Genomic DNA, 15,683 nt, shown 5'->3' with positions numbered 1-15,683 from the left:
CTGAATATATTTTAACACAGAAAGAGTAAGTATACACATACAACATTTCTATTTCAGTGACATTTTTAATTTAAATCCCAGTGGCACAGATTTAATTCCATACGAGTCTTGTAAAAACACCAACTTAAAACAATGCAATATAGAGGCAGACAGGCAGTTCTTCAAGAATGAACCCATGAAAGCTCAGCGGTCTGTACAGGTGCTGGTCATAAAATTAGAATATCATGAAAAAGTAGATTGATTTCAGTAATTCCATTTAAAAAGTGAAACTTGTATATTATATTCATACATTACATACAAACTCATATATTTCAGATGTTTATTTTGTTTAATTTTGATGATTACAAATGACAACAAATGAAAATCTCAAATTCATCATATCAGAAAATTAGAATATTGTGAAAAGGTTCAAAATTGATGGCCCCTGGTGCCACACTCTAATCAGCTAATTAACTCAAACCACCTGCAAAAGCCTTTAAATGGTCTTTCAGTCTAGTTCTATAGGCTACACAATCATGGGGAAGACTGCTGACTTGACAGTTGTCCAAAAGACGACCATCGACACCTTGCACAAGGAGGGCAAGACACAAAAGGTCATCGCTAAAGAGGCTGGCTGTTCACAGAGCTCAGTGTCCAAGCACATTAATAGAGAGGCGAAGGGAAGGAAAAGATGTGGTCGAAAAAAGTGTACAAGCAAGAGAGATAACCGCACCCTGGAGAGGATTGTGAAACAAAACCCATTCAAAAATGTGGGGGAGATTCACAAAGAGTGGACTGCAGCTGGAGTGAGTGCTTCAAGAACCACCACACACAGACGTATGAAAGACATGGGTTTCTGCTGTCGCATTCCTTGTGTCAAGCCACTCTTGAACCACAGACAGCGTCAGAAGCGTCTTGCCTGGGCTAAAGAGAAACAGGACTGGACTGCTGGTGAGTGGTCCAAAGTCATGTTCTCTGATGAAAGTAAATTTTGCATTTCCTTTGGAAATCAAGGTCCCAGAGTCTGGAGGAAAAGAAGAGAGGCACTTCATCCACGTTGCTTGAAGTCCAGTGTAAAGTTTCCACAGTCAGTGATGGTTTGGGGTGCCATGTCATCTGCTGGTGTTGGTCCATTGTGTTTTCTGAGGTCCAGGGTCAACGCAGCCACATACCAGGAAGTTTTAGAGCACTTCATGCTTCCTGCAGCTGACCAACTTTTTGGAGATGCAGATTTCATTTTCCAACAGGACTTGGCACCTGCACACAGTGCCAAAGCTACCAGTACCTGGTTGAAGGACCATGGTATCCCTGTTCTTAATTGGCCAGCAAACTCTCCTGACCTTAACCCCATAGAAAATCTATGGGGTATTGTGAAGAAGAAGATGCAATACACCAGACCCAACAATTCAGAAGAGCTAAAAGCCACTATTAGAGCAACCTGGGCTATCATAACACCTGAGCAGTGCCACAGACTGATCGACTCCATGCCACGCCGCATTGCTGCAGTAATACAGGCCAAAGGAGGCCCAACTAAATACTGAGTGCTGTACATGCTCATACTTTTCATGTTCATACTTTTCAGTTGGCCAACATTTCTATAAATCCTTTGTTTTTATTGGTCTTCAGTAATATTCTAATTTTCTGATATGATGAATTTGAGATTTTCATTTGTTGTCATTTGTAATCATCAAAATTAAACAAAATAAACATCTGAAATATATGAGTTTGTATGTAATGTATGAATATAATATACAAGTTTCACTTTTTAAATGGAATTACTGAAATCAATCTACTTTTTCATGATATTCTAATTTTATGACCAGCACCTGTAAGCATTCACTGCCTGTCTAGGTGACATCTGGGCAATGAAATGGAATAATGTGAACAGATGAAAAACCCCATCATGCACTGCAACATATTTTTGCAAAAAATTCTAACATAAATTCACCAAATATAAGAGGAACAACATAGTTTGGTTAAAAAAACATGTTCCTTTTATTATAATTTAGTTTGTTGTAAGAATTTTACAGTTTGAAGAAATAGGAAGTTACACCATATGAAAACTGTCGCTAGGATGTGCATGAGAAGGAAGGGCTATATATACTGCATGAATAACGTAGGAAGGTTAATCATTTATTACTTCTTTGGCTTGAGTTATTTATTGTCAAAGGTAGGTGCTCTAGTCCAAGCCAGGCAGTGACGCCCAAGTTATGGAACTACCTGAATGGATTAAACTTCTTTTATTTTATTTTTTTCCTATTTTGTCGTCCGCATTTTCCGCCGAGGACATTAGAGGTGGGATCTATTGGCGGGTCGGGGGGCAATAATGAGGTTGGTTGTGAGTAAAGATTTAATCTAACTCGACTTCCTGTTTTTGTTTTCCTGTTTTCAGCTTGCTTCGTGGGACTCTGCATGTTCCACTTTTATTTCAGTTATTTATTGCTGTTTCACCTTACTAATTACAGATCTTTCCTGCTGTAGTGAGAAAGTCTTCCAAACAGAGAGAAGAAAATAAATAAAGCAGAAAAAACAGAGGCCTAAGACATTTTACTCTCAAACGTGAAAAAATAATTTTTATATCTTATATTAGTTTATTTTTTATCACGTATTCTCAATAACTATATAACCTTGACAGTTAAAATGTGCTATTTATTTACCTCTTTTACTAGATAAGAGCATGGGCGGTTGTAGACAGGGGCCAACGGGGGCCAGTGCCCGTGTAGATCATGTCCTGGCCCCTGAACTGAAGACATAATACTAAAAGAAAATCTGATGATGATCTGCGCTGGAACAGACATGGTTACTGATAGGTCCTTTGGATCTATTTCATTTTTTTTCTTAAAATATTCAGTTCTACTAATTATTTAAAAATAATAAGGTGATGATAAGGCTTCATGGGTATTGAGATAGAATCCCAGTGTTTTTCAAAGCACTGTCCTGTTTTTTAATTCACGCTTCTCTGTGCCCCCATCAGGGGCGGGGCTAGTTGGGGGGCCAGGGGTGGCCTTAGTCACCCTTAGCCAATCATTGGCCACCCTGTGGCCACCCCTACCATCTTTTCCCCATCTAATACAGACGGTGACAGCAGTAATACTCCCAAGTGGAATATTTAAAACATTTAACAAAACACACACAAAAAAACACTGTGGTTAATTCTGCACATCAATATACTAACATTAAAGATGATAAGTACAGAATTCATGCTTTTTTCAGAACTAGATTTTGTGTTATATGAGGTAAAGAAAAAATTATGTCTCAGCAAGTCATCTAAGAGTCTTCAGTAAAATTATTGATAAATAGCTATTTTAATAAAACGTATTAAATAATCAATTTATGTAGATATTAGTACTTGTAAATGTCAATTTTATGCAGAATGATTATTGATAAAAGTAGGTAATGACAATGGAAAAGATGTTCGCCCAAAAGTCAAACTTTAAAGAATTGTATCCACTATAACTTTTATCTAGAAAGCACAGATGTTTAAATATGTATGTGTCTATTTGTCAACAAATGTTTTAGAAAAGTATAGTTAGTCTTTATTTAGAAAATATGGATGTTGTGTCCATTAATTTTCCTGTTGATTGACCCTGAGGTTCTGGTGCCCCTCAGTTTACATTAGTTATTGCATGGCCACCCTCATAAAAAACTTCTGGCTATGCCTCTGGCCCCCATTAAAACTCGCTGGCCTCTCCCGGCCGGCGGCCACCTGGTACATTTAGTCTAGAACCGCCACTGGATGAGAGTGCTTTACTTTTACTGTTTACATATACATTTTCAATAACGTACTTTAACTGTAATATGCAATTACCTTCCACTGCACTTTAATTTAGATAGCTTCTGTCCAAACTATATTTATTCATTTTATAGTAAAATCCATCTGTATATATATATATATATATATGCTATTGTACATAACTGTAAAAACCTTTTTTGTTATAGTAATATCCACCTGTATATTATATTCGGTACATATCCAGCTGTAAATTTAGTTTATAACACTATTATTTTCATCTATTAGTAAGATTCTGTTTATAAAGGTATTCATCTCTATACTTATTCAGTAGAAACCCATGTTCTGTATTAATGGAACCATTATTTATCCTGCACTTGCTGCTATTGCACTTCTGCTTAGACCTAAACTGCATTTCGTTGCCTTGTACCTGTACATGTGTAATCACAATAAAGTTGAATCTAATCTACTTGCGAAACAGGGTTTTAAGAAATTTAAATGATAAAACAACTTGCCTTACATAGGCCAACGCCGATATCGTAATGCGCATGCGTGGATTTATTTTCGGAAAAAATCATGATTGGAAGCTTGCTGTTTTATGCCTTCTATCCACTTGTTAGGTTCCTGTTCCGTCCACCGTCAGGTAACTGTAACATGCAAAGAGGTTGTTTAGTTTAAAAGAATCTTACGACTTGTTTTTATATCATAAAGCCGCTGCTGTGGGCCTAATGCTGCAGACTTTATATGCAAAGTTTACTTGTTGATTTTTGGGGTATTTTTTGCCTTTAAGTCTCAGTGAAACATGTAAGGTTTGGTTTAAAAAGTAAACGCGCGTTTCTTCTCCTAAATCTCCAGCATTAACGTTTATACTGCTTTATTTCCCACCTGTTGGCACACCTTCAGGTGACGTCTGATGACAAACACGTTTTGCAGCTCATGCATCTTCCAAATAATAAATCCAACTTATTCAAATAATTTCTGTCCTATTTTGTTTCTTTTAGATCCCTCAAAGGAAAGAGTTTCAGTTAATGGCAAAGCAGCGTGTAATGGTGACACTGCCTCAGTCAGATCCCCCAAACCTGGAACAGCAATGCAGGATCAGAGTAGGGAGATAAAAGAAAAGTTAAAAGAACCAGATCCCAAGGAGGAGGAACCCATTTCAACTGTCCTGCAGGAGGATGAGAGACTGAGTGCTGAGGTGCTGTCTACTTCTGAGGAAGGAGAGGGTCCTAAAATGAATGAAGAGGTTGTCCTCCATGATATGGATGGGGATCAAAATAAAAGAGACCAGAGCTCTTCTTTAGTTGACCATCAAAATGTACAACAAGAAGTTGTAGCTCTGTTAAAATGCCTGAATATGGATGGAAGCACACAAAAAACTAACTGTTCTGAACAGAATAAAAGCCAAACTGAAATATTTGATGATTCTCTTGGGGAAACCCCTCAAGTTCCCAACACTGAAAGAAAGAATCCGAGTGAACCTGCATCTGCAGTGACTGAGTGCTGGGATGACTTTACATTTTCTGCTGGAGACTTAGCTGTTGATCGGGAGAAGAACTCCAACTCCCAGTCACGTCTTAAATCGGGCCAACAACTTGTTCAACAAACAGGCTGGCACTTTCCTGTAGGACCAGGTCTGACCCAAGAAGTGTTCTGCCCACAGTGGAGCTTCCCTGCTGCAAGTTATTACACCTCTATGGAGTCCAACTTCCCCTTTGAAGGTAGGTAAAATTTAGACTTTGTTCGCCCTATTGGGCCAACTTCTGTTAAAGTTGGTCAGACATGGTGCTTGGTTTCCAAGATCTTTTAAAAGACTAGACTTTAATGCTTCTAATTTGATGATATTGTTTTTTATGTGTTGTTGTTTTTTTGTACAAATACATTTGGTTTAACTTTAAGCACTGAAGATACGGTTCAAGGGCCAATCAAACATGGCTGACCTTTCGGGAAAGGCCAGTCTGGCCCTCATGGCTGTTATCCATGCAAACTAGAGTAATAATTTTCCAACAACCTATCCTATGTCTTTTTAAGGACGTTCTTAGGTGTCACAATTTCTGTGCTTGACAACGGTTATAAAAATAGTTTTACTAATATAACCTCTGTGCTGTATGAACTGCACCATAAAACAGTTATGTAACGTGTAAATGTCATCACTAAAGGCTGTCTTGCATGGGCAGAAGTCCTACAGTAGCACTTTTCTTGCACCAGATTTCCCCTTCCATGAGGTTAATCTAACAATAGACAGATATACCTGGTAAAATAGCTCGTTAAAACTATTGTGAATCAAATGCACAGTTGCTGGTTCAGTCCTAATTTGCTGCGTGTATAGAGAAGGTTTTTATAAATTTAATCTGAGGTATCTTAGGTTTTTATAAGACATTTCATAGTTTTTTTTTCACTCTATATATTGAAAAGCCTATAGAAGAAGCAACTTGTATAAGAAAATCTGTGTTTAATGTTTAATTACAAAAAAGTCACACGTTTTTTGTAGGGATGCACGATATTGGGATTTTGGCCGATATCCGATATGCCGATATTTTAAAACTCATGTAGCTGATAACCGATATCGATACCGATGTTAAAGCTGGACAAAAATAAGTAGTCATTGAAAATAGCAGTTTTGTTATCCATTTCTGACACTTTGAAAAATAATATACTCAAATATATTTTCATATGCTGATATCAAATAGATTTTTAAAAATGCGGTATCGATCTATTTTACTTTCAAAATCTCGTGAAATTTCATCGTTCTGTTACAAAGTCTCGTAATATTTTGCAAATTCTTGTGAGATTTTGTTAGTAAAATAGATCGATACCGCGTTAATATATCAACATATAAAAATATGTCAAAATTTCGTGAATTTTCGGTGGATTTCGTAGCATAACGATGACATATAGCAATATTTTATTAGTAAAAGAGATTGATGTGGTGTTTTTAAATGGCAATATATCAGCATATGAAGATATTGTGATATTTTAATGTATCAATATTTTTTCCCTCGTCTTTAGAAGTTTTTAATTCTATAAAAAAGAAGTTTTTGAGGAAGAAGAAGAAGTAGTATTTTTTATTTTTTTTTAGACTTTAGGAACTCAGAAGCTGATCAAATATCGGGTTAAATATCGGTGGGGTGGCCGATGTCTGATATTCAGTTTTAAGGCCGATACAGGCCGATACTGATAGGGGGCCGATTATATCGTGCATCCCTAGTTTTTTGTTTTTTTCATAGGATGGAATATTAGAAAATTCTAAAGTGATATTACTCAAGCAGTGAACAATAGTCATCAAAAGTAGTTATGAGAACAATTGATCCATTTATTATCAACCTATTGGTAATATAAACTTTAAGAAGAAGCAGACAGAAGTGGAGTGATGCATGTTTGTTTTGGAGACTTTAGATGCACGCAGATCTATTCAGATATTCATTTTTTTGGCTAATATTGGACGAATTCCCAATATCTATGTAGGATCAGGAAATCTCTAGTTGTGAGAGTGGAATCATTGGAAATATATTATTTTATCTCGTACCTTTACACTGGTGTTGAAAGGTTGCATTTAAATAGGATAGGTGTGGAGATATTCTTTTTTCAGTTGTGTGCTTTTAGTTGGGATTTGCTTCTTAAGGACTTAACGGGTTAAAGGTATTGTGGAGGAGTTTTTAAAAGACACGTCCTCTCCATTTAAAACAAATGCATGTGAAAGAGCATGCATGAGCACATTTCTCCTCATGTACGCCCTGTTTAAAATGTGCTCTTATAGTTCATACAAGCTTACCTTGTCCACCTACAGCGTGGAATATATCGTGGACTTTATAGAAAACTCAGTTAACTGAATGTTTGGACAGATGATCACTGCTCTTTGCACCGTTGGCCACGTAACTCCTCCTCCACTGCGTGGTGCCTGCTCCATCTTTGTTATTAGTTGCCAATGTCGAGTAGAGACAGCCTATGGCGACAGCCGGCTGCTGTGACAATAAGTTATAAGATATATCTGCCTCTTCTGAGGCCTTTCTTTTCTTCTCCTACACTTCGTAAACATATCACCAGAATGATTGACAATTAGGACGACCAATTATTTAGATGATCCACCTGGAAATAAAAGATCTTCCTCTATATTTCTTTAAGAACTTGAAGCTAAACTGTTTTAAAAAGAATTGAATAGTCTAAACTTGCCACAGGAGCAGATGCATCAAATAATAATGTCACCAAAGAGTGAACTTATTTTGATAGTTACACTGAGAAAGTGAAACTCTCATATTTAATATAAAAGCAACTGTAAACCGAAGATCTTCTATTCATTGCTTCTTCAGCATCAACCATTTTTGGTGTTTCCTTTATGTTTAGGCTATAAACAGCTTTTCTGCTGGACTACTGTCAAGCTGAAGGTGCTCCCTATGAGTGTGTAGCTCAATATATAATAGGATTTGATTGTTTCATGGGTGATTTGCAATTTTGGGTTTTAATTTCCTGTAAGATGAATAAAATAACCAGAACCAAATCCATCCATTCAGTCAGGGACACATTGGGGCCGGTGCCTGCCAATCTATAGAAGTCTATGGGTGAGAGGCGGAGTAAAGCCTGGACAGGTCACCATTCTGTCACAGGGCAACACAGAGACACATAACCATGCACACACACACACACATCCTAAGACAGTTTAGAGAAGCCGATTAACCTAAATTTTATGTTTTTTGGACTGTGGGAGGAAGCTAGAGTACCATGAAAAATCCACGCATGAAAAGGGAGAACATGCAGAATCAAACCAGCAACCTTCTTGCTGCAAGACAAGTGTTACAAACTGCACCAAAACTGAATCATTAAACATTATTTATTACAGATCTGTATAATATATGAGGTTCACTTTTTGAATGGAGTTGCTGAAATGAACATGATGCTAATCCAGTTTGAAGTACATCTGTAATGAGTTCAGTATCTGCTCTCCATGCAGTGATGTGGAGGGTGTGGGTGGATTTGGATGCTGCCTCTAAGGGTGGTCAGACCCCCACAATCAAAAAAGCCTCAGTGGACTTCACTGTCATGTCCTACAACATCCTATCCCAAGACCTTTTGGAGGAGAACCAACAGCTGTACGCACACTGCCCCCCAGAGGTGCTGCAGTGGAACTACCGCTGCAGCCTGCTTTTAAGTGAAATAGAAAAATGGGCGCCAGATGTAAGTCAGATGCATTTCTTTTTTTATATTTCTAATGTTGCACAACCACTAATCACTCCTGTGTGTCATTGTTGTCCTTTGTGTAGATTTTGTGTCTGCAGGAGGTTCAGGAGAACCACTACCATGAACATCTGTACCCTGTTCTTTCTCAGATGGGTAGGGCAGCTGAGAAAATGCAGAGGAGATGTAATTTTCTGCAAATGAGGTGACAAAAACATCCATCCTATTCTGCTTGTGTCTTCCCCAGGCTATACCTGTGTGTACCAGCGTCGCACGGGGACAAAGACCGATGGCTGTGCGGCGTGCTATCGGAGCGCAGTCTTCACCGAAGCCGGCGTCTCCAAGCTGGAGTTCTTTAGGCCTGAGACCGGGCTGTTGGACCGGCACAACGTAGGCATCGTTTTGCTCCTTCGGCCACTGGTCACCAGAGGAGCAGAGGTCAAGGAAGGTGGCCCACCCCTCTGCGTGGCCAACACACACCTGCTCTTCAACCCACGGCGAGGTGATATCAAGCTGGCCCAGTTAGCCATAATGCTGGCAGAAATTAACGCCATGATCAAGTCCTGTAAGGTCAGACGTGAACACTGCAACGTCGTCTTCTGTGGAGACTTTAACTCCATCCCATACACGCCTCTGTACCAGCTGCTCACCACTGGCGAGCTCTACTACCAGGGTATTCCCAAGTGGATGGTGAGGGAACAGAACTGAAGAATAACTGTCTGCATATTGAGCGGCAAACATCCTCCTGCTGTTATCCCAAAGATGCACGTTATGGTTTGCTAACCTTGTGTGTTTGCTCTGTTTAAAAGGTTTCAGGCCAAGAGGATCTGTCTTACAAGCCTAGTTATCACAGACTGTTTGCTCCTCTGTGGCCCAGCTCTCTGGGAATCTCAGACACCTGCCAGTACACTGAGATCAATACGTCCAAAACTAATCGTCAGAAGTCGGGTCAGTGGCTGAAGTCGCATAGTTTTGAAGTGGTGTTTTTGTTCTAATGAAGCAAATAGCAAGTTTATATTAGAATAAGTCTTTTTTCTTGTTTTGTTGTTTTAAATTTCAGGGACTCGCCAGTACAGCCATGAATTCATGCTGCAGCTACGCTTCTGTCCAGCCGCATGTGTTCGTCCTCAGAAGCTGATTCTGATTCCTGGAGTGACTGACATCACACCAGGTTGTGCACATATGAAGTACAAAGAAAACTCTCCTTGCTAACAGGTGGACCTGTACAAATCTAATATAAAACTACTTCAAAAGTGCTCATTGAATATGTAAAACCAAACAAAACAAAACAACATTTTGATTAAAGTTCCTAGAATTTCTTTTCTGAAGGTTTTTGAAAACTGAATATTTCATTACCAATCCAATGAATGATGGGGATGATATACCGAGCTAAACAGAAGTGTTCTCAGTGTGTTTTTTACAACCATAAACTTTATTTTAGTGAACAAAACCATAAAAGATTTCTTTCGATAAATATGAAAAATGTGGCATTTATGTTGAATTCAGACCCATTTTCTCTGATACCCTTATGCAAAATTAAGTGTAACCAACTACAGGTAGCAGTCTGCTAATTCAGGGTTTCTTAACCCTGTTCCTCAGGGCCCTTTTCCACCCATGTTTGAGATGCTTCTCTTTTTAATCATATCTAAATAAAATTTCAGCTGTTCTATGAATGCCTCAGAGGTTTTTATAGAAACATTCTTCAGAGGATTAGAAAAGAGTTGGAATACAAAACAATCTATGATCTGGAAATTAAGAGTTTAGCTAAACTGAAAACCTACCAGAGCTTGACCATCCATCTTAATTGGTGGATAAGAAGGGTAATAATCAGCTGAGATCAATCGTAGCTGGGGGTTCTGTAGAGAGCCACAGGTCTGGGGGTGAAGTCTGTCGACGTGACAGCTGTGGGTTTGCAATTTCTTAAACCTGGCCTTCTGTAGAAAGTGGCAAGAAAATGTTTTTATTTAAAGAAAACCACAAGTTCTGTTTGCAATTTGCAACAAGCCAAGATGGACAACAGATACAGGTGCTGGTCATAAAATTAGAATATCATGAAAAAGTAGATTGATTTCAGTAATTCCATTTAAAAAGTGAAACTTGTATATTATATTCATACATTACATACAAACTCATATATTTCAGATGTTTATTTTGTTTAATTTTGATGATTACAAATGACAACAAATGAAAATCTCAAATTCATCATATCAGAAAATTAGAATATTACTGAAGACCAATAAAAACAAAGGATTTATAGAAATGTTGGCCAACTGAAAAGTATGAACATGAAAAGTATGAGCATGTACAGCACTCAGTATTTAGTTGGGCCTCCTTTGGCCTGTATTACTGCAGCAATGCGGCGTGGCATGGAGTCGATCAGTCTGTGGCACTGCTCAGGTGTTATGATAGCCCAGGTTGCTCTAATAGTGGCTTTTAGCTCTTCTGAATTGTTGGGTCTGGTGTATTGCATCTTCTTCTTCACAATACCCCATAGATTTTCTATGGGGTTAAGGTCAGGAGAGTTTGCTGGCCAATTAAGAACAGGGATACCATGGTCCTTCAACCAGGTACTGGTAGCTTTGGCACTGTGTGCAGGTGCCAAGTCCTGTTGGAAAATGAAATCTGCATCTCCAAAAAGTTGGTCAGCTGCAGGAAGCATGAAGTGCTCTAAAACTTCCTGGTATGTGGCTGCGTTGACCCTGGACCTCAGAAAACACAATGGACCAACACCAGCAGATGACATGGCACCCCAAACCATCACTGACTGTGGAAACTTTACACTGGACTTCAAGCAACGTGGATGAAGTGCCTCTCTTCTTTTCCTCCAGACTCTGGGACCTTGATTTCCAAAGGAAATGCAAAATTTACTTTCATCAGAGAACATGACTTTGGACCACTCACCAGCAGTCCAGTCCTGTTTCTCTTTAGCCCAGGCAAGACGCTTCTGACGCTGTCTGTGGTTCAAGAGTGGCTTGACACAAGGAATGCGACAGCAGAAACCCATGTCTTTCATACGTCTGTGTGTGGTGGTTCTTGAAGCACTCACTCCAGCTGCAGTCCACTCTTTGTGAATCTCCCCCACATTTTTGAATGGGTTTTGTTTCACAATCCTCTCCAGGGTGCGGTTATCTCTCTTGCTTGTACACTTTTTTCGACCACATCTTTTCCTTCCCTTCGCCTCTCTATTAATGTGCTTGGACACTGAGCTCTGTGAACAGCCAGCCTCTTTAGCGATGACCTTTTGTGTCTTGCCCTCCTTGTGCAAGGTGTCGATGGTCGTCTTTTGGACAACTGTCAAGTCAGCAGTCTTCCCCATGATTGTGTAGCCTATAGAACTAGACTGAAAGACCATTTAAAGGCTTTTGCAGGTGGTATGAGTTAATTAGCTGATTAGAGTGTGGCACCAGGGGCCATCAATTTTGAACCTTTTCACAATATTCTAATTTTCTGATATGATGAATTTGAGATTTTCATTTGTTGTCATTTGTAATCATCAAAATTAAACAAAATAAACATCTGAAATAAATGAGTTTGTATGTAATGTATGAATATAATATACAAGTTTCACTTTTTAAATGGAATTACTGAAATCAATCTACTTTTTCATGATATTCTAATTTTATGACCAGCACCTGTACATGGAAGGAGCTGCTCTGGTCAGATGAGAAGGAAACTCATCTTTTTTCCCAGAGTGCTTCGTAAGTAACCTAACATGCACATGACCCTGAACACACCATCTACATGGTGATGGCAGCATCAACATGCTAGTGGGATGTTTTTCTTCCTTTTTAACAGACAAAAAACATTTGGAGGCTGCAAATTGTCTTGATTAGATCAAAGTGTTTTTCAACCTAAATCATAGAACCAGTTGGAAGACTTAAAAACCCAAATCCACAGATGTTATCAAACATATATTTGATTCTTTTGCAAAGAAGAATGGAATGAAGTAGAAACCTACTCCCTAAGACATGATTTCAGTAGAAATAATTTCAGTAGAATACTTCAAGGCGTATGAATACACCTTTAGATGTGTGGACGCTGCTGTAAGTGTATAACTCCGATACACAACTCTATTGTTAGATTTAAGCATCTATTCACTGTAAGATTAGTTTTAAGGCATAATGCACACTGCTCTATACTGTCACCTAGTGGCCATTCTATAAAAAAGTCTGCCTGCATTTAGATAAAGGTTCTGCAGAAAGAACCTGCAGGAGCCTTAAAATATCAAGAGCCATCCAGACCCTTGTTAATGCAGCAGTTACTATAGGCAAAGAAACAATAGGTAATTTCATTTCTTTCTCCAATCAGAGGTAATGGTAAAAGGAGGTTTTTCTTCCAGACTGATATGTTCATTTTATTTGTTTGTAATAAACTGACATCAGTATAATGCTTATAATGTTGCATGATTTTAATATTTTTATTCATATCTTTTTTATTTGTCTTGTATTTCATACTTTATTATCTTGTTGGTCTGAACCTGAGTCAGTTAATAGACCCTAGTTGATTGATGTAGTAGTTAGCTTAATAAGGAGCATTTTACCTTCTGTCCTTCACTTTTAACATTTTTATCTTCTCTTTGAGCTCAGATACCACACAGGACGTTCAACACTATGAGAAAAGGTCAGTTCATTAAAAGTACTTCCATATCAAGTACAATAAATGTTTTTTACCACTAGGGCTGGGTATTAAAGTCCGGAATCGATTCGGTTTTGATTCATACAGTTCTAAATCGATTAATTTCAATTCGACCTGTTTTTACAACAATGAAAGTGGTTCAACTGTGTTTCAAAATACTAATGTATTTAAATTTTTCCTGTCACATTAAACGCAAAGTGCAAACTTGTAAATCAGACAGTTTAAGCTTGAGAAGTGAACAAAACTGTCTCATAAGTGTAAAGTTGTTTGTGAAAAGTAAAAAAGTGAAGCCTGACTCGAGCAAGCGGACGTGACACAGCGGGGACACAGCAGACATGCATGACCTGCATTATCTGCATTGCACAAACCATATTTGCAGCGTTCTCTGTAACAACCACTGGGTGTTTGCTGGTCAGCCTCCATGTCTTCAGTCAACCTATTGGCTATATTTGCAGCTGTCTGTCTTGAAGTAATCTTGAGTGCATCTTTCCTGCTCAATTGAACGGCACGCGCGTCACTATAAAACTAATTGATCTCATTCCCTAAACATCGATTTAGCAAAAATGTAAAAGGAATCGATTCAAAATCGATTAAATTGATTTTTTTTACTCAGCCCTATTTACCACCATGTTATATTGCACATAATAACATGATCAGCTTACAAGACAGGATATTTGAATAACAAAGATTGATCCTGAATGTGTCACAGGTTCAAAGACTATCTGATGCATCAGGTGGACCTGGAGTCTGTCTATGAACATGTCCTTCCTGGTTCTGGCAGTCCAGAACTCACAACCCTGCATTCTGAGGGTGGAGCTACCGTCGACTACATCTTCTACTCTCCAAAACGCACCTCTACCAAAAATCAAATGGGTAAAAGGATTGGATTTAAAGAACAAGAGTATGAGTTCTGAATTCCTAAAGAGCTACTTAATTTTTTAACATTTTCTTTTTCTAATGTTTCTCCTAGCTTGTAAAAAGATATCAGAGAAAGGTCTGAAGCTCCTTGGTTACCTCTCTCTCCTGTCTGAGGACCTCTTGTGGTCGATGAACGGACTTCCCAACCACATATTCCCTTCCGATCATCTAAGTCTGGTCGCCCGTTTCCAGATGGAACTTGATAATTAATGAAAGACCATGTTTTGTTTATAAGTTTTATAAATGTTCTGTTCGCGAGTGTAGAAACACTGTCATTGTTTTCATAAAAAATAATTGTACTCCTTTTTTATTGTTTTGTATAAATATTTTTGCACTGAATCAGAACGCTATAAAGTTTAAATAATTATTTTTTGTGTACGGCTTATGATTCAGCTCATCTTGAACAGACCTACTGCTGTTCCTGCCTACAGTCTGTCTGGATGATTAGATCATGTGCAGCTGATTTCTGCATGGCTGTGCAGAGGGATGATACTAGGGCTATTCATGAAGATTTTTATTTTTTAGCTTTATCATTTTGTTTTGGATAATTTTTCTGTTTGGAAAACCTGAAAAAACTGTCTTATAGACAGTCATCAATTTAAATTACGTTGGAAAATTCAAGTTGCATAAAAGATAAACAGGAAAATCCTTTTTTAAAGGGCAAAAAAAAATCAAATTAGAATATGTATGTTAATGTATTTAAGCTTCAAATGACTAGTTAAACATGGTTTCTTTCACATTGATTGCATGCAGTTAAAGCATCATTACTCAGCATTTTAAAGAGATTTATCCTGTTTAGTAAATAGTTTTGTTTACCCCCCTCACTGCTGCATAAGGCAACAAAGCAGTTTTACACTGCAGCTGCCTTCAAGTGCAGGACCTTAAAAAAACCACTGCCTAAATACAAAGTTCTAACTGTCTGAGCAAGGGAACACTAGAAATAATATGCTAACCTAAAATTTCATCACATGACTCATGGCACAGACTTACATTTGAAAGACCAGAGCTTCTTTAGGGATGTCTTTTCTTTTTTTTTGTAAAGGACTGCAGGTTTAATTAGTACTTACTTAGAAAATAGGCCGGGTTGAGCATAAACCCAACAGCTTAGGAAAAATAATGCCATACATACTGTGAAGTACAGTGGAGGAAGTGTCATGGTTTGGGAATGCTTTGATAGGTTTTAGACAATTCCTAACATCTTTATCTCAGGTCACACCTCCTTAAAACAACATATTCTAATTACGAAAGAGCT

At 38.1% G+C, this 15,683-nt stretch overlaps 1 protein-coding gene across 3 annotated transcripts; it reads left to right on the top strand.

Moving 5' to 3' along the window:
* Window positions 1–2,150: 2,150 nt before the first annotated feature.
* angel1 (angel homolog 1 (Drosophila)) lies at window positions 2,151–14,707 on the top strand. 3 transcript variants are annotated; one of them, XM_038291373.1, is made up of 10 exons: window positions 2,151–2,274; window positions 4,711–5,430; window positions 8,655–8,878; window positions 8,965–9,034; window positions 9,126–9,568; window positions 9,688–9,826; window positions 9,939–10,049; window positions 13,465–13,498; window positions 14,223–14,386; window positions 14,484–14,707. In XM_038291373.1, exons 1-10 carry the CDS (start codon window positions 2,190–2,192, stop codon window positions 14,639–14,641), a joined length of 2,148 nt encoding a protein of 715 aa, XP_038147301.1. In that variant the 5' UTR covers window positions 2,151–2,189; the 3' UTR covers window positions 14,642–14,707. The 3 variants fall into 3 exon arrangements, with proteins under 3 accessions (XP_038147301.1, XP_038147304.1, XP_038147303.1); XM_038291376.1 differs by having other exon boundaries at window positions 2,160–2,310; XM_038291375.1 differs by lacking the exon at window positions 2,151–2,274 and adding an exon at window positions 4,265–4,352.
* The last annotated feature ends 976 nt before the right edge of the window (window positions 14,708–15,683 follow it).

Source organism: Cyprinodon tularosa, unplaced genomic scaffold, assembly GCF_016077235.1.
Source record: "Cyprinodon tularosa strain WSP-4 unplaced genomic scaffold, ASM1607723v1 ctg3, whole genome shotgun sequence".
Classification (NCBI taxonomy): Eukaryota; Metazoa; Chordata; class Actinopteri; order Cyprinodontiformes; family Cyprinodontidae; genus Cyprinodon; species Cyprinodon tularosa.
Note: the sequence above shows the minus strand (reverse complement) of the source record. Positions and strands in the feature narration are given on the sequence as shown.

What these genes read in the sequence shown, in the direction of transcription:
- angel1 (XM_038291373.1), top strand. Translation starts at nt 2,190, where the DNA reads ATGGAACTACCTGAATGGATTAAACTTCTTTTATTTTATTTTTTTCCT. An exon ending in GTCCAACTTCCCCTTTGAAG is followed by an intron (nt 5,431 to 8,654) that starts GTAGGTAAAATT and finishes CTCTCCATGCAG; the next exon opens with TGATGTGGAGGGTGTGGGTG. An exon ending in AACTAATCGTCAGAAGTCGG is followed by an intron (nt 9,827 to 9,938) that starts GTCAGTGGCTGA and finishes TTTAAATTTCAG; the next exon opens with GGACTCGCCAGTACAGCCAT.